The following is a 27,648-nucleotide window of genomic DNA, read 5'->3' as shown; positions in this document are numbered from 1 at the left end:
ATGAGTCTAAGCATATCATGGTCATTAACATGCCATTCAGCCTTTATAAATACCAATGGTTGATGTTCAGGGTGGTTAGTGCCCCCACAATTTCTCAATGCTGTTTGGAACAGGTCATGTCCAGTATTCCACACTGTTTCAACTTACCTGGATGACATCGTCATTACAGGATGTACTAGGAGCTACCATCTGCACAACCTCCAGGCCCTTTTTTTCAAACTTTTCCATCCATCCATTATTTGAGCCCTGTTATCTCAAGGCAGGGCATTCAACCCATGGAGAATCTTTGGGCTGTTACAGACCTGCCACATCCCTTGTCAATTGGCGAACTGCAGACTTTTTTGTTAGGTAAAATTGCATATTACCACCAGCTCATTCACAAGCCATCCACCACTGTGCACCCACTGCATCTCCTATGCAGAGGTGTTCCATTTATCTGGTCTCCGGTGTGTGACCAGACCTTGACCACACTGAAGGAACACCTCTGGTTGGCTCCATGTCTAGCTGCCTTTGATCCCATAAAACTATTAATTTTGGCTATGGATGCCTTTCACCATGGCGATGAGGTGTTCCTCTTGTATTGGACTGCAGATGGCTTGGAGCAGACACTGGCATTTGCATCCAAAGCTCTCAGTCCACTATTCTCAAATCAATGAATGTCTGGCCGTTGAATATGTCATCACTAAATTTCACATTTTCTTATGTGGCACCAAATTTGCATCTAATTATAAATCACAAGCCCTTACTTTTGTCATTTAGTCCATCCATCCAGATGCCTGATAAGGCAGCACACATGTTGTATTGGTGGGCCCTTTTCCTCTCCAAATACAAGTGAGGCATTCATTTTTGCCCCATGGGGTACCATGACAATGCAGGTGCCTTATCCCAGCTGCCCGTTGGCCCCCAGTTTGATCAAGAGTAGCTCATGTGCTTTCATCTGCATATCTCCTCCTCCTGAGTGGTAGACAGTTTTCTGATCATGAGTGCCCAATTCGCCAAGGAAATAGCAGCCAACCCCATCCTGAGGCAGGTAGTCCACCTCATCCAGCAGGAATGGTTTTCTCATCCTCCGGGCCACTTGTCTGATCTACTTTGCAACTTCTTTGTCTTGTACCACTGTCCCTCTGTCTTGGATGAAGTCTTCTCCATGGACAATGCAGCTCACTTGGTGGTCATTCACAGGAGTTTCTGGTGGGAAGTTTTACAGCTGTTACATGAGGGACACTGGTGTGCTTTCCATACCAAAGTCTTGGCTCACAGAAATGTTCACTGGCTCAGCATCAACCAAGAGCTGGAACACTTGGTTGCTGCTTGTCACCAGTGTGCTAGTTGACAGGTGGCTCCCAGGTCATTGTTCTCTCTGTGGTCTCCAGCAACCCAGCCCTGGGAGCACTTCCATCTTGATTTTGCAGATCTGTTTCTCAACATGATCTGGCTGATTGTTATTGATGCATTTTTGCATTTTCCATATGTGGTCTTGTGCCACTCAGCCACTATTGAGGCCATTATTCAAGCTCTCTCCAAATTTTTTTCTTTGGAAAGTCTTACCCTTGTTTCTGACAATGGATGCCAGTTCCTGCCTCAGGCATTTCATAACTTCTGTGTATGGTCAAGTATTCACCATGTTTGCTCCCCTCCAGTTCACCAAAAATCTAATGGGGAGGCTGAGCACATGGTTTGCACCTTTAACACCCAGATGAAAAAATATCTGCAACACGTCCCCCTCAAAGAGGCATTAATTTTTTTTCTGGCAGCCTACCAGATGACTCCTATAGATTCCCATAGCCCAGAGGAGCTTCTCCATGGGCGCCAGCTATGGACACTGCTTCATTTTCTCCATCCTGGATACTGACCGCCACAGTGTTCCAGAGTACATGTTTTTATACCAGGGATGGCAGTCTAGGCAAATCATTTTCATCAGCGTCCCACTGGATACCAGCAGTCATCATATGCTGGAATGGCCACCACATATACACCCTGTGAACAGGTGACTGGAGGTCCAGCGCCATCAAAATCAGTGCTGTGTATGGGTGAGCACCCACTCCCTCCCATCCTGGGCACAACACCACGTTTTCCGGTATCCCAGTCACTGAGACTGGCTACCTGCTAGGATTCCAGCCTTCTCTTCCACCTGTGGCAGCGCCTCCACCTGAAGAGTGTATGCCTCCGCAGCATACAGCAGCAGCTCTGGTGGCATACCCCTCACTGGTTCAATGTCACAGGAGCAGCCTCACCCTGCATTGGTGCAGAAACTGGTCTGGCCAGTTATTCTGAGCCACTGTGCTGCCAGTGTATCCACAGTAAGTTTTTTTTTCAAAAATTAATAAATTTTATTGTGTCAGTCATCCTGTGGTGTTCTCTTGTGGGATTAGAACAGGAAGCTTTTGAGGAAATGACAGTCAAAGTTTTGACACCACTTCATCAATATGTGCACATGACATTGAGCTAAGCAAGCATGTAGCATAATGGCTAAGAGCATAGTTTCAGAGTTTTGCACCCCTGTTCAAATACAATCTAATTATTCTCTTTTTGTTTTGTTGTAACAAAAGTATGACAACAATATCGACAAAATAAATAAGCATTTCAGATCTTGATAAAAATAGAGTTAATCACTACAAATTGTATATAATTAACAGTAACTGAAAATTAAAAACATTTAAGTTCTAGTATTTCAGTTTTTGCTTTGTTTTTTACTATTATACATTCTGTAACATCAGAAAAACCAATGCATTCCCCAGGGTAATATTTATCATTAAACACTCAAAGTACAAAAAAATGGGACACCATGGGCACTGTATGAAGGTACATTTGTGACAGTCACATGTTTAGGTGTAAATGTCATTAGAAAAAGCAACCTCATTAACACTTTTGAGTATCTTGTGAACTGGTGATAATTTTGTGGCAAACTACACATATCGAAGCACATTCTTGACTGCTGGAGTGTGTAGTTGATTATGGATCAAAGTGTGTATTTTAATTGCCTCAGTTCTTCTTGTGATTTCTCTCTGCTGTGTGACAAGAAAGTGGCATTCCTGCAATCAGGGAATCTTTGCCTACTGGTAAAAGTGTAAATTGCAGAGTTGACAGAATGGCATACTCTTTGGTGGAGTTACTCTTAATGAACATCTTGATATTCCAATCCCATCAACAAACAGCCCACTGCATAAGGGGACTGGTTTTGTCCATACCATGAATCAATAATATACAGAAACAGTTCAATTTTTACAAATAACTAAACTTCATAAAAAACGAATGATAGGTATCTTGTGAAACTTTTGCAGATTTTGTTGCTGTTTTCTACACATTCTGATACCATTTCATTAACTGTAATATGTCTTATTGGAATCAAGGGTCAGATTTTCCACTGACTTCTTGGAGACAAACAAAAACTGTTTGTAACAGCAAAGGGCAAGCAAACCATACATACTGAAGCATTTTCTCAAAAGCTGGAGCCTTCAATTGAGTGTGGATAAAGGCATGTATTTAATTGCATTACTTCTACAGAAGCCTGCGATGTAGGAGCAATGCAGTTAAAATACATGTCTTTAACTGCATTACCTCTACAGAATCCTGCAATATAGAAGCAATGCAGTTAAAATACATGCCTTGATCCATAATCAATTGCACACTTTAGCTTTTGAGGAAATGCTTCAAAATGTATTGTTTGCTACAAAATTATCACCAGTTCATGAGGTATTTGGCAACATTAACAAGGATGCATCCTCGAATGACATTTACACTAAAAAATGTGACTGTAGCATATGTGCCTTTGCACATTGCTTGTGGTGCTGAATTTTTGTATTTTGAATGTTTTTTTATGATAGAGCTCAACCTGGGAAATCTACCAATACTCCTGAAGTATAATAGTAAAATTCAAAGTAAAAATTGAAGTACTAGAATTTATATGTTTTTCATTTTCTGTTACTGTTAATTATATAAGAATATGTTATGGTAAAATCTATTTGTGGCAAGATATGAAATGTTTATTTCTTTGGTCAGGGTTGATGTCACATATTTTCATAATAACAAAAGAAAAGAAAAGCTTGAGATTGGATTTGAACACAGGACATAAAAATCAATAGCTATGTTCTTAGCCACTACACTATCAGCTTGCTAAGTTCAATACCACATGTGCATATTGACCAAGGGGCATCAAAAATTTGAGTGTCATTGTCTTGAAAACAATTCAGTGTTGGCATGTAAGCCAAAATAGGAGTCCCTTTATTTCCACTCTTTTTTCACCCCGAGAAGCTTAGACATCAGAGAATGACCTATTACCAGTTCCCCTTGTCAATGACATTGTGGAAGCAACCATGTTGTTAACCACTAGTGTGTGGCTCCAGCCAGAAGATGTGCAAGGACAGCACTGGCCGATAACTTTGTTTGAATCCTTACTCACTGGTGGTCAGTAGGTGAATTGTTTTGCAGATTGTTTGGCCAGGGAATGACCACTTAAAATGAGGGGTGTGACTGTGACGCCATATGTCACATATCCAAAAGAGTGTAGTATACTGGACATTTAACTGACGGTCTATGAGGGCCACAGCAGGTGATCCTGCAGTGGGTAACAGATTACCATCAGAGAATCAATATTGTCAACAGTCTCCACAGGAAGTCAAGTAAAGGTATTAGTAGAGGCATGGCACACTGCAGATTTAAAATTAGTGCTGTAATTTTCATTGGTTAACAGTAAATGCTAAATGCTGTGGTCATACTGTGCTCACAGGGCTATGGTGGTCGGGGCAGGCTTGCAGTCTAACCTGGTCAAATGGTAGCCTGTAAAGATAGTCATAAATGTTATAGATGCTGTGAATGATTGATAACACTTCTTTCTCTGTTTCAGGAACACTTGTTTTGAAGTGATGAGAGGGCTTTAAAGATTAGGGGTTGTGACCCATACAGTGTGTGTAGTTCTATACTAAGGCTATATACTGATTTGTCTATTCTCTGAACATGTTAGCAACCTGGGATGAAGTGCTTGAGACATAGTGCTTGCAACTAACAGTTCATCAAATGGCTTAAGCATTGTTTAAAGTGAGGAGTGCAAGCAGATTGAAAGATATTATTACCAACTTATGTAGTGAGCTGAGTGATTCTGCAGTTGTAGTAGCATCTGGGATGAACTGAACATAAGAGTTCACCTTTTGAGACACAGATTGTTATTTAGTGATGTAAATTCTTTAACATACGAGGTGCGGCTAGAAAAAAACCGGACTGATGCTGGAAAAAAACATTTATTTACAATTATTTACAATTTCATGTTATCTCCTTCAATGTACTCTCCTCCTCGGTCTCTACACTGCTCCATACGAATTTTCCACTGTTCATAGCAATGCTGCAGATCATTTTCGGTAAGTCCATACATTACTTCCGTCGCTTTTTCTTTTACTGCTTCAACAGTCTCAAATCTAGTTCCTTTCAAAGCTGACTTGACTTTAGGGAAAAGAAAAAAGTCACAGGGGGCCAAATCAGGTGAGTAGGGTGGATGATTTGCCAGGGTTTTGAATACCTCTCATCATGCCCTGAAAAGAGGAATACTGTACCCACTATCCTCCCCACAAACTCCACAGTGGTATTCCACTGCCCACTGAACTTACACAATATCCTTGTCCATTCCTACTCCACTTCTGCTCCAAACCACTTGTCTCATGGTTCATATCCTTGCAATCGACCTTGATGCAAGATGTGTCCCATACATCCTCCCACTACCACCAACTCCAATCCTGTCACAGGAACCTCCTATCCCACAAAGGCACAGTACCTTTGAAAGCAGTCATGTGATTTAAAAGCTTTTTGTCCAAAAAGCTTAAACGTTTAGTAGTATTTTCATTGTACATCGCATCTGACTACAAGTCAACACCACCTCTATATGGTGAGAAGCAATTTATCATTTTCATATTGTTGTTAACTAGGAAATAAAGAAGAGCCAAGTTATTTGTTTACATTTTTATCCATCCATATGGTTAATAGAGCACTTAAAGGAGAAGAGTAAACTCTGTTGGTGCTTGTCCATCAATGGATGTGAAACATTAGCCAACGTCTATCAAGAATGGAAGTAGAAGAGACACCTGTTATTACAAGACAGTTTTCAGACCCTCCAATTGATCACCTAGCCACCACATCTTGGAAACACTGATGATAAAGACACAGTTTTTCTATGAGAGGAGGACACAAAAACAGCAAATCTTCCTCTGCTGGATGTCATTTAAATGTCATGTAAAAATATAGAAAACATCATGGTTTGTCAACTAGTAAGAGTACTTATCATCTCTGGTGTTTTCTTTCCAAGCTTTTCAAGAAAGTGTAATTGCAGCCAAAGGAAAGCCAAGGTTGCTGGCAACATAAATTATGCACACCATGTTAAAGGGCTCTGTTGTTTGGAAATTCTACTTTGTTGAGTTTGCAACAATATGTACATACAATATTTTTGCTTGAGTGGTTCAAGTTTGGCTCAACCAGAGGCTCAGTTTTCAACAGGTCTCAGAGCAATTAGCACATTGATTTTCAGTAGCTAGATTTTTACAGAATTAATTTTAATAAATGGCAGACGCAAACATGAACAAAGAACAGAGATTAAATTTGGTAAAGAATCTCAGTGGAGTCATTGTGCTTCAACATTTGAGAAGAACATTTATTGGAGAAACACCTGCCACTACAGAATCACATACTAATATTATCTCAATTTCAAATACTGAAGAAACAAAAGTGAAAGGGGAAATGATGACGCAACAGAATGCTGAGAGCAGCATGAGAGCCTCTTGCAGAAAACCACAACTCTACCCTGCAAGCAGTTCTTGGGATCCTGCCCATGTCCAGATGTGCTAGCTTTAGTTTTAGACATAGGCCTCTCAGCATGCTACCAACCATCTGTCTGGTGGCAACACCTTCATGAGTTTTTAACCTCTGTTCAAAGTCCCTGAAAGATGAACTACCCAATGACAACTCTGTGAGTGACCATTTGTCAGCAACCTGCAATAGCAATCCCTGAAAATTTTAGGATAGATGTCTTGACAAAATATTTATGGACTTTGACTACATAATCCAGTCAATGATCTGAAAGCTATGTATTCAGCCAGTAAGATGACTGTTCAATAAAGAAAAAGATTCTTTTAGTAAATTTTGTTACCTTGTGATGATTTAAAAATTTTAGCAAAGCACACACTACTCTGATGGAGTTTAGTTCAGTTAATGAGTATTTTATTTCTCTCAACAATTTATAAAAAAAAAAGATCAATGGTCATACAAATAAATAATGGAGGAAATTACAGAGAAAATATTTGATTCAGATACAGCTAGAAAATTTGCATAGTTTGTCACCAAACAAAAGATGATTCCACAGAGTGGATAATTTAATTGAAGGTGAAAGTTAAAATGATTTCATCACACTGTGTGATACATATTCTTACTACTTACTCATTACAAATCCTGTAATGTAGGAACCTGCAGATCCAAAAACTCCATACAGGAATCTTATTACTAGGAATGTATAGTATTCAGGTATAAATGCCACTCCAACACCAAGAAGAAGCTGCATTACAGCTGAGAGGTAAAATATAGTCTTTCGTCCAAACCTAAGAAAAGTGTCAAAGAAGATTAGGAAATATACAACAAAAAACTGTTTTCTATCTATACAATTTATGCGATCTGTTAAGCACATTATACATATTTCCAAACTAAAAACTGAGGTTGAATACTAATTTAATTTTCTGAAATGGGTTTCTAAGCATATAAATGGCCCTAGGAAATTTGATTACTAGTAATATTTTTCAAGTTACATTGCAAAACTGCAAGTGTTTTCAGGGAGTACACTAAAAATCTATCATCATACTAAAATTACAGATGGAATTTCTACAATACTTGCCCCAGTTAACATTCGGATGTATAAATTAACATTATTTTTATACAGGGAGATTCAAAAATTGAAGGAGCTGATACAGGTGACAAACTACAACAACTTAGGAATATAAATATCTGTCTCTTCAAGGAGACTACTCATAGAAAAGCAGAAGGACTGAGTTGTCAATAGGCACATTTTCTAGCTTTCAGAGTTACCGTTTTACAAGCTACAGTAAAAAAAATAATAAGAAAATGAAAAAAACTACATCGTGCTGGCTGGACCAGCAGTGTCAGTGTTACATTTTGGCAGTTGGACTGATTGTGGTGGGGTCAGTGTCAAGTGGGATGGGTAGTGGGAAAGGGAGTGGGATTGGGGGTGGGTGGCAAGCAGCTCAGAGGAAGGTGGCGACTTGGTGGGATTGCCAGTAATGCGGGAGGGAGGATTGGCAGGTATAGCAGCTAGCCATGTAATGCAGGATTGTAGGTGTTGGTAGAGAGCGGTGCATTCTGAAGGTGATGTGGAAACATTAATTGAGAGGGTGTGACAAGATAGGGGAAGAGAAACAGTTGGGAGGAGGGTGCAGAGACTGGGTTACTACAGGCTAAGGCCAATATGAATATGGGAGTGGAGGATGTGTTATAAGGATAACTCACACCTGCATACTTCAGGGAAGCTGGTGGTGAAGGGGAAGATCCAGTATGCCCAGGTTGTGAAGCAATCATTAAAATTGAGCACGTTGTACATGTTGTGACAGCAGGTGGTCAACTTGGTTCTTGGCAACAGTTTGGCAGTGGCCATTCATTCTGGTGGACAGATGGTTGATAATCATACCAAGATAAAAAACTGTGCAGTGTTTGCAGCAGAGCTGGTATTGGGTAGGGCTGCTTTCAAGGTGGCCTGGCCTCTATGGTGTTAGATAAGCTGTGACAGGACTGGAGTAGGAGGTGCAGGTCTTGCACCATGGTCTGCCACAGGGATATGATCCATGAAGCAAGGAATTGGGAGTGTGAGTGGCTAAGGAATGGACAAGGATGATGTGTAGGTTGGATGGGTGACTGAACACCACTTTAGGAGGGCTGAGAAGGATCTTCAGTAGAATGTCCCTCATTTTCTGGCATGATGAGAGGTAATCAATGCTCCGGCAAATGATATGGTTTAGTTGTTCTAGTTGAAGATGATACTGTGTAATGAGGAAGTGTTCCCTTGTAGCTGACACTTGGCAGTGGTGGAAGGATTGGGATGTATGAGGATATGACATGGGAAATCTGTATGTGGACTAGGTTTGAGGGATATTGCTCATATGGGAAGTCCTCTGTGAGGACATCAGAATACTGGGCAAGGGAGTTCTCATCCCTGCAGGTATATTGTCCATGGGTGGCTAGGCTGTATACGAAGCATTTTTTAGTGTACAATGGATGGAAATTGTCAAAATACAGGTGCTGTTTGTGTTTAGTAGGTTTCATGTGTACAGACATGTGGATGGAACCATCTGAGATCTGGAGGTTGATGTCCAGAGAGGTGTTGTGTTGGGTAGAGGAGGACTAGGTGAAGAGGATGAGATAGAAGGTGTTGAGGTTGTGAAGGAATGAGGAATGGATATCTTGGCCCTGAGTCCAGCTCATGAAGATAACATCAATGAACCTAAACCGGACTAGGGGTTGAGAGTTTTGGGAGGCTAGTAAGGTTTTCTCTAGATAGCTTATAAATATTTTGGCATAGAAGGGTGATATGTGGGTGTCCATGGATGTGCCATGGATTTGTTTGTATACCTTCCCTTCAAAGTAAAAGTAATTGAGAGTGAGGATAAAGTTGGTAAGGTGTATAAAGAATGAGGTGGTAGGTATGGAGTCTGAAGGACATTGGAGAGGTAGAGTTTGATGGTAGCAAGGCCATGGGCATGAGGGATATTGGTGTATATTCAGTGTCATCAACAGTGGCAAGTGTTAATCCAATAGGGAAAGAGGTGGGAATGGTGGAAAGTCAGTGAAGGAAGTGATTAGTATCTTTGCCAAGGGAGGCTAGGTTCTGGGAAACTGGTTGAGGTGTTGCTCAACAGGAGTGGAAAGTCTTTCTGCGGGAGCACAACAGCCAGCTACAAGTGGGCATCCAGAATTGTTGGGTTTGTAGATTTTGGGGAGAATACAGAAGGTGAGTGTGAGGGTTGTTATTGAGATGAGGAGAGAGATGGACTTGCAGGAGAGGTTCTGGGATGGGTATATGGGTTTTCAGTATGGAGTGGAGGATATGTTGGAGGTATGTGATGGGATAACCTTGGCAGAGCTTGTAGATGGAGGAGTCAGACAGTTGGTGGAGGCCTGCCAGGTAGCTACTGCAACTCATAAGGACAGTGGTGGATACTTTGTCTGCAGGGAGGATGATTAGGTCAGGATATGTTTTCAGGTTGTTTCTCATGGCTGTCCTTTCTTCTACAGAAAGCTTAGTGTACTTGAGAAGGGATCTGAGGAAGGATGGTGAGGCCAAGTTGGAGGTAGGGAATTTCTGGAAGGTGGCAAGGGAGTGATTTGGTTGGAGGTGGGGGGGGGGGGGTGTTATGACTGGATGGTAGTATGAACTGAGGGAGACAAAGTTCAGTGTTGGGATGAGATTGGCTTTGGATGGAGGCATTGGCAGCAAAGAAGTGTTTCCAGTAGGGATTGGGAGAAGGAGAGTAGGCCTTTGACAAGTCCAACATCGTTAAACTTGTGTGTGGGACTGAAGGTGAGGCCTTTGGATAGGACTGAAATTTCTTTGGCAGAAAGTGTTTTGAGTTTGCCTAGATTGCAGGTTTTATGGGGCGCTGGGAGTGAGTTTTCAAGGATGTGGTGAATTGCAGAGGTCAGATAGGTAGAATATGGGTGCTATGAGGAGTCAATGAGGAGTTTCACTGTGAGCAGGATGGATGTTGATGGATATTGGATTTACAAGGCGGGAGTAAGGTGTCAAAAGGCTAGACAATTGATATAGAGGTTGTGTCTGGGAAGCTCTTACAAGTGTTGGAGTGCAAAGGTTTCTATTTCTGAGATGCTTTGTATGTAGTAAGGATAGCACAGCAGCAGTATCTTGTTGAGTGTGTAGAGTTAGTTTTGAGATGTGTATGACATGGAGAGGTGTTTCTGCAGTGCTAGATCTGTGTGGGTATGGTTAGTGGGACACAAAACTTTGAATGTCACTGTGAAACGAATGGTGGGATACAGAGAAGGGGATTTTTACTATTATGCTATTGGGGGTTTCCATGATTTAGACAGCACTTAAGGAACAATATGTGGGACTGGGTTTTAGCCAGGGACAGGAATACTTTCCTGAGCTGGTGTAGAAAAATGGAGCAGGGGTCGATTGGAATATGGATGGTGTTGGGAAACAGGAAATGATGCAGGAAATGGGTGAGTGGAAGTGTTAGGTAGTTATAAGGGAACTGGATGATATAGTGTGAGACCATGGAGTGAAAAGGACGGAAGAAGTTGTGCTGGGAGCAATATGAAGGATTTGTGGCATGTGGATATTTGACTGCACGCAAGTTATCATCACATGCTGGAAAGAAGAGTGGATTTGATGGTTAAATGTAGTGGTTAGTAGCTGGAAAATGTTGTAGCTGTGATCTGGGAGACAGAGGGTATGTAGAACAGTGTGTCGTGCAGTCATAACAACAGCAACCAGTGCTACATGGGGTTATAAAAGTCACATGTGACCAGGTTGGTTGCCACAAGTGAAGTGTGTGCATAACAAGTATGATATGGATAAATAATGCAGGAGAGCAAAGAGGATTTAGATTTATGAATAGTAACAAAGGAGGGCTCACATGAGGTTTGGAGGAAAAAGAGCTTTTAGATAGTGTAGATGTTGTAGGAAAGTTCTCATAGGTAAAATATTCATAACAGTGGGAAAGAGAGTCAGTTCTGTCAATAGTACTAAAATATACATTATTAGTGAAAATTGGGGCTGTTCTGTTTCACTTTTGATAGGCACAGTTATGAAGGCATCAAGGTTAATCACTTGTTTAACACATGACAAAACAACTGCTCCAGTAATAGTTTTATCTTACTGTTATCAAGTAAAAACTTTAATTTTTACAATTGAAATTCTAAAAATTGTTATTGATATATTAGGAGCACTGTGGCAATATTTAATACACCCATAAATCTGACAATTCGAAGAATAATTAGGTCACTAATTGTAAGACAAAAATATTTTATTAGCTATTCATAATTAGAATTAATTGTAGTCATAATATTAAAAGAAGTAAATTTGTATTTCATATTTCTAATTTAATTAGCAAAAAGCAGAAATTAAATTTACTCTATTCTTATTTTTATTCTCATTAGGTGGATTACCATCATCCCTTGGATTTCAACAAAAATTAATTGTTATACAGTCAGCAACAGAAATAATTTAGCAACCTTAATAACAGTTACAGTGGTATTAACAACTGTTACATTATATGGTTATATATTAATTTGATTTCTGCTCTTATTATATCATATGCAGAAAGTTTATTATCAAGAAACATTAAAACTCAATAATCCAATTTTAATCTACCAATAATAGTTATAATTTCAACACTAGAAGTAATGTAAAGACTGACTTTAATCACTTTATGTTAAGGACTTATTTGCAGCAAAGTAATAATCCTAAAAGCAATAACTAAAAGCCCAGTCTTTTAAGCCTTAGTGGAAATTTACACCTGAAGAATTGCAGTATATAATCACTTTTGAATATAAAATTTATTTCAAGGCAAGAGAGGAAGATTTTCCAGAAGGAATGTTACAGCACAAGACCAGATACATAAGCTATCTTGCTTCAAAAATAATTCTTCTCAAGAATGTATAAGGAGATCAGTACTTCATTTTTTAGTTATAGCATGGGGAGAAATAGTCAGAATATCAGTAAGAACACTTACTGAAGTCATACTAGATCAATTTATATCTATAACTGGGGCTTATCAAACATACAGGGTGTTACAAAAATGTATGGCCAACCTTTCAGGAAACATTCCTCACACACAAAGAAAGAAAATATGTTATGTGGACATGTGTCCGGAAACGCTTACTTTCCATGTTAGAGCTCATTTTTTTACTTCTCTTCAAATCACATTAATCATGGAATGGAAACACACAGCAAACAGAACGTACCAGCGTGACTTCAAACACTTTGTTACAGGAAATGTTCAAAACGTCCTCCGTTAGCGAGGATACATGCATCCACCCTCCGTCACGTGGAATCCCTGATGCGCTGATGCAGCCCTGGAGAATAACGTATTGTATCACAGCCATCCACAATACGAGCACGAAGAGTTTCTACATTTGGTACCGGGGTTGCGTAGACAAGACCTTTCAAATGCCCCCATAAATGAAAGTCAAGAGGGTTGAGGTCAGGAGAGCGTGGAGGCCATGGAATTGGTCCGCCTCTACCAATCCATCGGTCACCGAATCTGTTGTTGAGAAGCGTATGAACACTTCGACTGAAATGTGCAGGAGCTCCATCGTGCATGAACCACATGTTGTGTCGTACTTGTAAAGGCACATGTTCTAGCAGAACAGGTAGAGTATCCCGTACGAAATTATGATAACGTGCTCCATTGAGCGTAGGTGGAAGAACATGGGGCCCAATCAAGACATCACCAACAATGCCTGCCCAAACGTTCACAGAAAATCTGTGTTGATGACGTGATTGCACAATTGCGTGCGGATTCTCGTCAGCCCACACATGTTGATTGTGAAAATTTACAATTTGATCACGTTGGAATGAAGCCTCATCCGTAAAGAGAGCATTTGCACTGAAATGAGGATTGACACATTGTTGGATGAACCATTTGCAGAAGTGTACCCGCGGAGGCCAATCAGCTGCTGATAGTGCCTGCACACGCTGTACATGGTACGGAAACAACTGGTTCTTCCGCATCACTCTCCATACAGTGGCGTGGTCAACGTTACCTTGTACAGCAGCAACTTCTCTGACGCTGACATTAGGGTTATCGTCAACTGCACGAAGAATTGCCTCGTCCATTGCAGGTGTCCTCGTCGTTCTAGGTCTTCCCCAGTCGCGAGTCATAGGCTGGAATGTTCCGTGCTCCCTAAGACGCCGATCAATTGCTTCGAACGTCTTCCTGTCGGGACACCTTCGTTCTGGAAATCTGTCTCGATACAAACGTACCGCGCCACGGCTATTGCCCCGTGCTAATCCATACATCAAATGGGCATCTGCCAACTCCGCATTTGTAAACATTGCACTGATTGCAAAACCACTTTCGTGATGAACACTAACTTGTTGATGCTACATACTGATGTCCTTGATGCTACTAACACTGTAGAGCAATGAGTCGCATCTCAACACAAGCACCGAAGTCAACATTACCTTCCTTGAATTGGGCCAACTGGCAGTGAATCGAGGAAGTACAGTACATACTGACGAATCTAAAATGGGCTCTAAAATGGAAATTAAGCGTTTCTGGACACATGTCCACATAACATCTTTTCTTTATTTGTGTGTGAGGAATGCTTCCTGAAAGTTTGGCCGTACCTTTTTGTAACACCCTATATAATGTACTGTAATTACTATAGCTCTTTATAATAGGTGGGTTTGTTAATTGTTTTTCATCATTAATAATTGGGCACCAGGAATTGCATTTCCACAAACAAAAGACACAATGTTTTTAAATTTTCCAAGATCATTAGCAATTTTCTTAAATCTTCTGTAGCAGACAGTGGTGCTGGTAAAGAATGAAACGTTTATCCACTACTGGCAAGTGCTATTGGTCATGAATAAATACCAAAAGATGTTGTAATTTCTTAATTAGATTTTCCAGGTGTTTCATCAATTTTAGGTGCAATTAACTTTATTGGAACAGTAACTAAGACATGCTCAAAAGTATGATGACAGATCAAATACCATTATTTGTTTCATCAATAGCTATTACATCCCTTGGTCTTCTAACATTACCTCTACTAGAATGCTGTGTAACAATATTATTAACTGACCAAAAATGAATCACATCTTTCTTTGAACTGATAGGAGCTTTTGATTCCAATTCAACAAACATTTATTTCGACTTTTTTGGTCATGTAGAAGCTTGTACATTAATTTTATCAGGGTTTTATGTTACTTCACATACTGTTTGACAAGAAAGTGGTTAATATTTAGTACATCAGGAATAAATTATTCTGTTTTATCAACTGGATTTATAAAATTAATTGTATAAGCATATCACGAATATTTAAATAGCTCTGGGACCTGAAGCCAATATTTCTTTGAATATTCATTTCATAGGGAAATGTTTAAAATTCATTCATCACATATTATTGTCATCCCAGGAGAAATTAGTGTATTAAGATGATAAACAACACTTTACAAACCAATGTAGAAATTATGTCTATGTCTACTTTGAATTCATTCACTTATTTATAGCTGGTGGATTAACAGGTATAGTATACATTAAATAATAACTGATGGTCTAGTATCTTTTGTAGAATTTATTTATTTTATTATTGTTTATTAATCACGTAAGTGGATCATCATACAATAATTTCCAATTTAATAATTTTGTCTACTGTGCATTTTGTGTTTGGGTTTGTTGAAAAGGCAGATTATACTTACTAACCTCTATTTAGGTTGATTTTACAATTAATTTATAGTTAGTGTGTTATAATTATTACTGAATTCATTGTAGAAATTAAATATCAGTCATCTTCTATGATATCTACCTTCTCCAGGAAAAAAATAATTTTTTTGGTGAATTTTCTTGCTATTTAAATTTTGAAAATAATTATTTCAACCTATTTATTCTTTAGCGGATAAATTCTAATAATTTATTAAGTACTGACTATAAAAGTGAGCTTTAAAGTAGATATCTTCTTTTATTATATTATATTTCGTTATTTATTATTCTAATTTTCTTATTATTTTAGGTTTTCATTAATAATAATGGAATTAAAATATTGATCTTGTTTATAATAATTAATTTAGTGAATTTATTGTAAGAGTGTAGGCAAATATGATTTTTAACTGTTTACCAAAATTATTCCTCTCCTCACTAGCTAAGATTAGAGGGACAGTATCTTCAGCATTCAAAGGTAGCATTATCATTATTCTCTTATTTAGGAGCAGAAGCAATGACTTTATGAGAAATCAATTGTCTCTTATTAACCATCTTAGTTAAAAGGCTTAAATTTTTTTAAGAATAGAAAGCCATACATAGCTTGACATTTCACTTTGTATGTCTTTTTATATTTTCAGGTAATATTTTGTTGGGGTTACATAGAGGACAAATAAACTCTTTATTATTAAATTATTATTTTTTCTTTATTTTGCTTCAAAAATAACGATCATAAGGTTAATTTACTTAATGGGTAGCAGCAGAACTGTTTTTAATGTAAGATACTGCTACAGATTGTGTTGCATGCAGTGTAGTGTAGTGATTGGTGTCACTAGCTTGTGTGCTGGTGTTTGCCAGTTCAGACCCACTTATCAGCAGTTATGTTTTATTTAGTATTTTACTTACGTGGAAGGTTCTTGAAATATGTTATTTTTTGTAATGTTTGTATATTCTGGAATATTCGTTTGTATGAACGCCCGCATTCTGGAATATCTCATGTTCGTGAAACTTCCTGGCAGATTAAAACTGTGTGCCCGACCGAGACTCGAACTCGGGACCTTTGCCTTTCGCGGGCAAGCGCTCTACCATCTGAGCTACCGAAGCACGACTCACGCCCGGTACTCACAGCTTTACTTCTGCCAGTATCTCGTCTCCTACCTTCCAAACTTTACAGAAGCTCTCTTGCGAACCTTGCAGAACTAGCACTCCTGAAAGAAAGGATATAGCGGAGATATGGCTTAGCCACAGACTGGGGGATGTTTCCAGAATGAGATTTTCACTCTGCAGCGGAGTGTGCGCTGATATGAAACTTCCTGGCAGATTAAAACTGTATGCCCGACAGAGACTCGAACTCGGGACCTTTGCCTTTCGCGGGCAAGCGCTCTACCATCTGAGCTACCGAAGCACGACTCACGCCCGGTACTCACAGCTTTACTTCTGCCAGTATCTCGTCTCCTACCTTCCAAACTTTACAGAAGCTCTCCTGCGAACCTTTCGTATTAATAGCTGCACTCGTCACTCAGGTCAGTTCTGCTCTGATTTTGCTTTGGTCTCAGTAATAAACATACTTGCTGTGCTAAGTTTTTAACTTGTTTGGCTACTTTGCCTTCAGATTTAGCCTTGATTGTGGTTTAGACGTGGCATTAGTTGGTGGAGAAGTTGGGTGCTTCGTAACATCTATTTCACTATGGCTTCAATTAGGCAATCGAAGAGCCGTCGTATAGACGGGCAGAAACCGAAATATAAGCATTGTATCGTTCCTAAGATGCATATATTCAGGAAAGAGATGGCCTCCAAAACAGCAGAAAGTCTGTTGCACATCAGGCATCCATCAGATGTTTGCGGAGATGCTGTTTAGGAACGGACAAAAGTAACTGAGAAGTATTCGATCAGGTCGAAAAACACAACAGGTGAGACGACACAAGGTGTTTTGCAAATGTTTACATCTCCTTGGATGGCATAGGCCATTAGTGGTTCGAAAAAACGTAGAGAAGCTCAACAGCTGGTAAAAGTTCCAGTACAAATGGAAGAAAACGTTAGGTGACGATCAGCAGCAAGTACGCTTAAAGGAAGAGAAACCGAAGAATAGGGACCAACATCATGGGGAAGCGATAGAGTGGTACACACAGAATCTTTCACAGCCTTACACCACATCGCGAATCCTGACATGACAGAAACTGACAACATCTCGCACTTGATGAAATGAGTTGCAGAAGATATGTACCGAGCTCTTCTGGTAAGGATGTCACAACAGAGGAATTCATCATGTGGTGCCAGGGAATTGAGGAAATGTAACAGAAACGAGGTGGACGTAAAAGATATGACAGTCTGCCGAATGTGGCCACTATGGCAGTAGTGGATGACCACCATGGGCTCGCCCGTTTCATACACCAGTTCGTAAGATAAGAGATACAGCAGTGTATGGCAGCCCGGAATGTCAGATGATCACACAAGGTATACGAGCCTTGAATGTCGACCTCATAAAGCAGGAGGTAATAGAGAATGTTGAAGAAGAGATGTATCCGACATTAGTGTCAATCTCCGTCATCAGCAATGGGTGCCCATGCAACAGTTTGTAGGGGGGGAAGGCTTGATCTGGGGGTTGTGGAGTATTTTTAATATTTAGAAAGACGAATGGCAACTAGCTATAGAAAAGTTCCAGTTCTGTTCCGATTAAAAACTTACGTAAAACCGACTTTTAAATCATTTTATTGACAAAAAACACCTTACTACACTATGTTTTTTACCTAGGAACTGGAGGGTGGAGGAAGCGACTGCCTCTTGACCCTGGACAGAGGCGACCTTGTCATCAGAACGCGTAAGGAAGAATGGACTCAGCGTAATTGCACTTACGTTGCAGCCATCAAACGACAACCCAGCACTCTAACAACACAGGTAAAATCAACTGCTATGCCAAGCAGAACGCTCCACAGAAGAACAGACATTTGGAAGACAGAGGACAACACCCCAGCATGTTTCCACATTGGACGACCTGGACACATTGAATGTACTGCGGAGAAAGAAGGCGAGTTTTTGAAGACTACTACGCAGCCAGACCTAGTAGATAGTGTCGGAAGTTCCATGCGGCTTTTCGCGGATGATGCTGTAGTATACAGAGAAGTCGCAGCATTAGAAAATTGCAGCGAAATGCAGGAAGATCTGCAGCGGATAGGCACTTGGTGCAGGGAGTGGCAACTGACCCTTAACATAGACAAATGTAATGTATTGCGAATACATTTAAAGAAGGATCCCTTATTGTATGATTATATGATAGCGGAACAAACACTGGTAGCAGTTACTTCTGTAAAATATCTGGGAGTATGAGTGCGGAACGATTTGAAGTGTAATGATCATATAAAATTAATTGTTGGTAAGGCGGGTGCCAGGTTGAGATTCATTGGGAGAGTCCTTAGAAAATGTAGTCCATCAAGAAAGGAGGTGGCTTACAAAACACTCGTTCGACCTATACTTGAGTATTGCTAATTAGTGTGGGATCCGTACCAGGTCGCGTTGACAGAGGAGATAGAGAAGATCCAAAGAAGAGCAGCACGTTTCGTCACAGGGTTATTTGGTAAGCGTGATAGCGTTACGGAGATGTTTAGCAAACTCAAGTGGCAGACTCTGCAAGAGAGGCGCTCTGCATCGCGGTGTAGCTTGCTGTCCTGGTTTCGAGTGGGTGCGTTTCTGGATGAGGTATCGAATATATTGCTTCCCCCTACTTATACCTCCCGAGGAGATCACGAATGTAAAATTAGAGAGATTCGAGCGCACAAGGAGGCTTTCCGGCAGTCGTTCTTCCCGCCAACCATACGCGACTGGAACAGGAAAGGTAGGTAATGACAGTGGCACGTAAAGTGCCCTCCGCCACACACCGTTAGGTGGCTTGCGGAGTTTAAATGTAGATGTAGATGAACCATCATAACAGTTCTGTTCACGCCACTCAGCCGCAGACGATTTTAGTCGACCTATGGGACGACGCCCATCGCTATACAGTGGACGAGATAGCTCTTCAACACGCCACAGCCGCTCCCTGTCGCGATTCAGAGGTACTAGCTGCTCGCCTAGCTAACTGACTTCAGGAAAATTAAGCAAGGCGGCCATCTATGGAAGTGAGGTCTTCGTAGATGAAAATCCTGCATAGATGACAGTCACCAAAATATCAGAAAATCTCACTGACGTCACCATCGATGGCCAATCTCTCCGGTCACTAGCTCACTGAGGGACATCCCTTTCTGTAATGCCGGACACTTATCGTTGTCAACTGAAGAATACTATGTTCTGTGATATGAAATAGTTTGCGGTGAAAGTTACAAACTATACACACATCCAGCAAACAGGGACGTGTATTGCAAGAATAACTGAACACAGCCAGTCTAATTTGTTATTTTATCAGAATGTAATCATAGGGTTATTCTCAGTTTGTGCTTGTTGCCAGCGTCACAAGCTGTCATAGGCTATGGAAGATCCGAGCTCCAGACTGGCAAAGCTATTCCAACAGGTACAAAAAACAAATATTGCTCTGGGCGGTTGTTTGTCACTGAAGAAATTGTTATTCCACTGTCATCAACGAGACGAGCTCCAGTCGTCAATCGAGATGCACAGTTAAATTGTAAAGCTTTTGTCGATTGCAAAGAGATATTCAGGCTCACAAAAGAAGTCTTCATGACAGCGACCATCATAATCACTGGCGATGGTCAAGGAGAACTCTGGATCACCATTGCCACGAGCAGGCGCAACACGTTCTTAGATACGCGCATAGGGACAGATGAACCAATCCAGGAAGGACAGCTCAGTGTTATCAGTGAAAAATTATACCAGGAAGGGCCAGTTCAGTGTTATCGACGAGGAATTGTGCCCTCATACCACTAAAGACAACGCAGGATGCAAACCACGTGTTCTGCCAGTCTTCCTAGCCACAAAGATGATGCATAATCTGTGATCATGAAACAATGCTCGGTGACCATGAATGCTATCACGAAGACACATCAGCATTGCCTGATAACACGCAGAGAATTGGAGATGCTCTGTGCTGAAAATGATATTCTACTCCAACACCTTCACAACATATCTGTATAACTTGCACACAACATATCTGCATAACTTGCACATGCACATAAACTGTACAAAAGGCTCTCTGTCACCCCTGCATATGCAGAACACACCTCATCGCCTCCACATCAAGCAGATACGCCACCGGCGCACTTGACCACACTGCACCACTCACAGGTTAGTATAGCGCCGTCTACCTCGGTTCTCAGTGTATCACTAATATCTCACACATCATCCAAATCATGAGTGAAGATCCGTCAGTGTGCCATTTGGAATAGCACAGCGCACAGCATTCTCACGACCTGGCCCTCCAATTTGGCACAAGGCATACCTGCTGGCCTTGGGTCTTCTACTGGCAGCAAAAACAGCAATCGATGAATTGTGACAATTGGGTATAGTTCTCTTTTCGGACAGCTCCTGGACCTCACCCATAAAACTGGTCACAAAAAAGGATGGCTCTATTAGACTTTGTGGTGATTACAGAGTTCTCAACTGTTGAAATACACGACAGTTACCCATACCTTACATTCAAGACTTTACACGTTACCTTGTGGGTGCGACTGGTTTTAATGTTATCGACTGCAAAAAGGCTTAACTTCAATTACCGATGCACCTAGGTGACGTCACTAAGACGGTTATCATGACACCTTTCAGCCTCTTCAAATTTCTTTTCATGCTCTACAGATTGAAAAACGCGACCCAAACCTAACAACGTTTTATCGACGGAGTTCTCTTCAAACTGAACTGTTGCTCAGGGTATTTTAATCTTTCCTGCCAACAACCTGGAAAATAAAGAATCTCAAACTCGTTCTCACCACCCTCCAAGATGTGACGCTCATCATTAAAGAAGAAAAATCTCAGTTGTGTAGAAGTGAAGTAACTTTCAGTGGACACATCGTCAATGCCAAAGGCATGAAACCCACATCTAAACAGAAGAAACTCATTCTACAGCTACCACTCCCACAAACTTAAAATGACTTCTGGCGCTTTCTAGCCATCCTTAACTTTTACCAATGTCACCTGTCGCATGCAGTGGAGATTCAGGCCTGCTCACAGATGCTCTTGCCAGGTCGAATGTATAAGGCAAGAGGACTCCCACCATACAAGCTGTCAAAGTCGGCATCATGAAAGCGACCACCCTAGCACACTGCATACCAGAGGCACAACTCACAGCCACTGTGGACACTAGCAGACTGGCCATTGGGGTGGTCCTACAACAAGCTGCTCCAGGCGAAATACAGTCTCTCCGCTTCTTCTCTAAGAAACTCATGGTCTCAAAATAAATGGTCCATGTTCAATCTGAGTTACTGGCTGTGTATGAAATAGTTTGATATTTCAAGCAGGATATTGTAGGCAGACATGTTGTGTTCTATACAGATGACAAACCACTTGCTCATGCAATATGTCAACCATCAAAGGATGTTATTCCTGCATTTTTGCCATCTTGATCTCATCGTACACTACATGATGGACATCTGTCACTTACATGTTACCAACATTATGCTCATCAACAATCTCTTGTGTATCAATACTATTTCACTCTACCCTGACTACATCATGCTAGCAGATGAATAAGAGTGCAATCTGTCCATCATGCACTTACTCAACAGAGCTATCTTTAATTTATACATCAAACGATGATTAGTTCCCAGTACCGACGACCATATGCTCTGCAAAGGTTTACGGAAAAGTCTTATCCATGTGTTACCTGATCTTCAATTAGCTCCACAAGCTGGCCTACCCAGGTGTCGAAGTAACAGTCTGGCTTGTAACTGAATGATTTGCTTAGCCAAATGTCAAATGATGTTGAGGCAACTGGACGCAGACCCGTTTTGGGTGCCAACTTGGTCAAGTCAGTAGCCATGTGGAACCTTCACTTGGCAGCTTTGATATACTGTGTGCTCAAAAAATGGTTCAAATGGCTCTGAGCACTATGCGACTTAACTTCTGAGGTTACCAGTCGCCTAAAACTTAGGACTAATTAAACCTAACTAACCTAAGGACATCACACACATCCATGCCCGAGGCAGGATTCGAACCTGCGACCGTAGCGGTCGCTCGGCTACAGACTGGAGCGCCTAGAACCGCATAGCCACTCCCCGTGTGCTCAATTTGGACACATGCACTGGCCTAGAATCGAAAGGCTACAGACACCTATAACCGATCGAGTCTCACACTGGGTTGAAGCAGTGTCGATCAAAGATGTCACAGTAGAATCTACTGCTTGAGCTTTCATTAGATATGGATACCTCACTTCAGCTGTCCTGAAACGATTGTTCCAGATCAAGGGAGACAGTTCGAATCCTCTATGCTTGACATACTCTACCACCTTTGCGGCATTACTTGTAATCATAAGACTACATAATACCCACAGAGTAATGGCTTCATGGAACATTGGCACTGCACCCTGATGACTGCAATCATGTGCCACGATGGATGGTGGACAGAGCTCTTGCTGAGGGTGTTGGTCGTTTGTTCAGCATTTAAGAAGGACCTACAGGCTTCCCTACTGCATGTCTTCTACGGCAAATGTCTGCTGGAATTAGTGCAATGGGCGAGGTGCCACATTCAAAATATGCAGGTACCACCACTCTGGAAACCTTCACACGTAAGGTGTTGTCCTACTGCGACCACATCATACTACGCAATTACAGGATGTGACTGGCAGCCTGCATACCTTTGATATTTTACTATGTGGGAAAACAATGGCAGTCTCTCTACAAAGAATCAAACTTGCATGGGTCCTCTGTGCCCCTGTGGCTTCATGTCCTATGATTCTGACCAGCCCACATACTGACTACGATGACCAGATTCCTGTCAAAACGATTTTTGCTATTACGCAGTCTGGCGACCCGTCGTGAATCATCCTTGACGTCCATGACTTCAACTCTGAACACATCAGCATCAAACTAGCTGAATACAATCTAATAATAGATACCTAGCATGATGCTCCCTTGGCCGGGCGGTTCTAGGCGCTACAGTCTGGAACCGCGCGGCCGCTACGGTCGCAGGTTCGAATCCTGCCTCGGGCATGGATTGTGTGATGTCCTTAGGTTAGTTAGGTTTAAGTAGTTCTAGGGGACTGATAACCTCAGAAGTTAAGTCCCATAGTGCTCCGAGCCATTTGAACCACTTGATGTTCCCGGCACACCCACCGCTCCGGTCACCTGTCTCCTCATTCATGTCTACCGATTATTATCACACATTGACTACGAGGCCTAATCCTCTTGCTGTCAGCAGACGGTTTACTCACCATCACTGCACTGGCATAGATTCCTCGCCAGTCGTTACCACACACCATGGAGGAAACTGCTATGGAACAGCCAATAGGGTTTGGCCTATCCAAGGAACAATGTTGGTGAGTGATAGACATTCTGCATCAGCTTTTGGATGCTTTCAAGTTCACAGTGGAGAAAAGCCAAACCAAGCGGTCTATGACAAAAATTATCAACACTGGTGATCATCCAGCAATTAGCCAGCGCTCACATAGAGTGTCACCGACTGAATGAAGTAGAATCCAGGAGGAAGTCGAGAAGATATTGCACGCTATCATCAATGAACCTTCAGAGAGCCCTTGGTACTCTCCTATGGTCCTTATGAAGAAGAAGGATGGCACATGGTGTTTCTGCGTCGACTACTTACGTATGAACAAAATCATAACGAAAGATGTCTATTCATCATTGGTGCACATTTATGACACCCTAGGAAGCTTGAAAGGAGAAAAGTATTTCTCGATTATGATCATGCAGCAAGACTAATGGCAAATCGATGCTGATGATACTGACCGACGAAGGACTGTTTTCATAACTCCTGATGGTCTCTATGAGTTTCATGCTATGCTTTTTGGACTGGTTGAAGCTCCAGACACTTTTAAACGAGTAATAGACAACTTGCTTTGACACCTTAAATGAGCGACATGTCTTTGCTATATACACTATGTGATCAAAAGTATCTGGACACCTGGAAGAAAATGACTTTCAAGTTCGTGGTGTCCTCCATCGGAAATGCTGGAATTCAATATGGTGTTGGCCCATCCTTAGCCTTTATGACAGCTTCCACTCTCGCAGGCATACCTTCAATCAGGTGCTGGAAGGTTTCTTGGGGAATGGCAGCCCATTCTTCACGGTTTGCTGCACTGAAGAGAGGTATCGATGTCGGTCGGTGAGGCCTGGCACGAAATTGTCATTCCAAAACATCCCAGACGTGTTTTATAGGATTCAGGTCAGGACGCTGTGCAGGCCAGTCCATTACAGGGATGTTACTGTCGTGTAACCACTCCGCCACAGGCCGTGCACAATGAGCAGGTGCTTGATCGTGTTGAAACACGCAGTTGTCATCCCCGAATTGTTCTTCAACGGTAGGAAGCAAGAAGGTGCTTAAAACATTAATGTTGACTTGTGCTGTAACAGTGGCACGCAAAACAACAAGGGGTGCAAGCTCCCTCCATGAAAAACACGACCACACCATAACACCACCGCCTCCGAATTTTACTGTTCAGTCGTGCAATGTTTGCGCTCCTTACACCACGCGATGCGTCGTTGGGCATTTACCGGCGTGACGTGTGGCTTATGGGCAACCGCTCGACCATGAAATCCAAGTTTTTTCACCTCCCGCCTAACTGTCATAGCACTTGCAGTGGATCCTGATACAGTTTGGAAGTCCTGTGTGATTGTCTGGGTAGATGTCTGCCTATCACACGTTACGACCCTCGTCAACTGTCGGCGGTCTCTGTCAGTCAACAGACGAGGTCGGCCTGTACGCTTTTGTGCTGTACGTGTCCACTTCACTATCACACCGGAAACAGTGGACGTAGAGACGTTTAGGAGTGTGGAAATCTCGCGTACAGACGTGTGACAAGTGACAATCAATCACCTGACCACATTCGAAGTCCTTGAGTTTCGCAGAGCGCCAAATTCTGCTCTCTCATGATGTCGAATGACGGCTGAGGTCGCTGATATTGAGTACCTGTCAGTATGTTTTTGGGAGTGTCCAGATACTTTTGATCACATAATGTAGGTGAGACTGGCGTTTTTCAAAGACATTTGAAGAGCGCACAAGCTGCCTGACAACGGTGCTGATGTGTATTCGGACTATAGGCCTCCGCCGCCAAAGTCACCGCCCGCGCTGAGCGTGTCCGGCTTCAGACGCCCCCAGCCGTCTACCGCTCACCTGGCTCATCTCTACACCACCGCCGCTGAGTACTAGACGCCAAAAAACAGTCCAGTCGTGACCTGCATTGCAGTCGACTACGACACATCTGGTCATGTGTATCTGCACACGCTCTCTACAACTAACAACATTTACCAAGCATCACCACCCACAGTTGGGTTGGGGTGTTTGGGGGAAGAGACCAAACAGCGAGATCATCGGCCTCATCGGATTAGGGAAGGACGGGGAAGGAAGTCGTCCATGCCCTTTCAGATGAACCATCCCGGCATTTGTCTGGAGCTATTTAGGGAAATCACGGAAAACCTAAATCAGGATGGCCGGACGCGGGATTGAACCGTCGTCGTCCCGAATGCGAGTCCAGTGTGCTAACCACTGCGCCACCTCGCTCGGTCACCACCCACAGTGCTCTGCACTATTGAAGGGGGAGGGGGGAAGGGGGGGGGAGCCCTGTGGTGACATCAGCGTTAGAGACACCGCTGATCAGAGAGTCTCCACTGTTCTGTTGAATATCTGTGTGGAGCTCGGGAAAGACAGTTCAGTCTAGAATCTCATATAATGCAGATGTGCTGTATTGTACTCTGTTATAATAAAATGTTATTGCTCAATATCGTCTCGTCTACGTTCTTGGTACTTCTCCCTTACGGGAAAATGTATCGCAGCGGTGTTCGTCCATCAAATCAAGAGTGCTGTGAACGAAGGTGCCCATATTGACGGGCTGTGCCTTGACATCTGGAAGGGGTACAGTACAATTCGGGACTGTCGTTTAATCAACAAAATATGAGCTTAGTGAGCACTGGATCGCATTTGTTACAGGATTCCGGCTTTCCTAGGAGGCAGAAAGAAACAAACTGTTCTTAACAGGACGAAAACGTCGGATGTAAAGGTATGGAAATATGATAGTACCGTCACTTTTCGCAATATACCAGTATATGACTGATCTAGTGGATAACGTTCTAGGCGCTGCAGTCCGGAACCGCGGGACTGCTACGGTCGCAGGTTCGAATCCTGCATCGGGCATGGATGTGTGTGATGTCCTTAGGTTAGTTAAGTTTAAGTAGTTCTAAGTTCTAGGGGACTGATGACCTAAGATGTTAAGTCCCATAGTGCTCAGAGCCATTTGAACCATTTTGATAACGTCGGAAGCTCATTGACGCTGTTTGGAGACGATGCTGTTGTCTACAGGAATGTTGCTACACCAGAAGAGTGTAGCGAAATTCAGGAAGACCTGCAGAGGAACAATGATTGGCCCAAGGATTGGTGGTTGGCCCTGAATAAAAATGAATGTAATGCATGGCGCATAAATAGGTGAAGAGATGTATTACTGTTCGATAACATTGCTGTTGAAAAGTGACTAGAATCATTAAAAACCCTAAAATACCTAGGAGTAACTGTCCAGAGCGACCTAAAATGTGATGACCACATAGCACTAATTGCAGGAGAAGCAGATTCCAGGTTAAGATTCCTTGGAAGGATCTTAAGGAAATGTAATTATTCCACGAAAGAAGGGGCTTACAGTACACTTATTCGGCCGGTTCTTGAGTACTGTTCCTGAGTATGGAACCCTAACCAAGTAGGATTAATAGAAGAGGTAGAGAAGACCAAATGAAGAGGGCACATTTCATCAAGGGATCATTTAGAAGGTGTGAGAGCGTTATGGAGATGTTCAACGAACACCAGTGACTGTCGCTACAAGAGAGGCGTTGTCCATCGTGGAGAGATGTACAGTACATCTAAAATTCTGAGAGAGTACGTTCCAGGAAGTCTTGGGTGTCATCTCACTTCCTACCAAATACTTCTTGCGAAACGACCACGTCAAGAAAATCAGAGAAATTAGAGCTCATACGTTGGTTTATCAAAAGTCATTCTTCCCACGCATCATTTGCGAATGGAACAGGAAGAGTGAGAAATAATCACGGTACCAGAAATATCCACCTCCACACACCATGAGACGTTGATGTAGTTGCTAAGTCAAATACTGATGATAGTGAATTCACGCATCGATCTTACG

General features: G+C 41.9%; 1 protein-coding gene across 2 annotated transcripts in view; it reads right to left on the bottom strand.

Moving 5' to 3' along the window:
• LOC126249573 (organic cation transporter protein) overlaps positions 1–27,648 on the bottom strand; it is a 704,235-nt gene that overhangs the window by 25,399 nt on the left and 651,188 nt on the right. For both annotated transcript variants that reach the window (XM_049951237.1, XM_049951238.1), the window contains exon 5: positions 7,414–7,571. In XM_049951237.1, the coding sequence (XP_049807194.1) occupies positions 7,414–7,571 (158 nt within the window). The remainder of the gene's footprint in view (positions 1–7,413; positions 7,572–27,648) is intronic.

This window comes from Schistocerca nitens, chromosome 3 (genome assembly GCF_023898315.1).
Source record: "Schistocerca nitens isolate TAMUIC-IGC-003100 chromosome 3, iqSchNite1.1, whole genome shotgun sequence".
Taxonomy (NCBI): domain Eukaryota; kingdom Metazoa; phylum Arthropoda; class Insecta; order Orthoptera; family Acrididae; genus Schistocerca; species Schistocerca nitens.
Note: the sequence above shows the minus strand (reverse complement) of the source record. Positions and strands in the feature narration are given on the sequence as shown.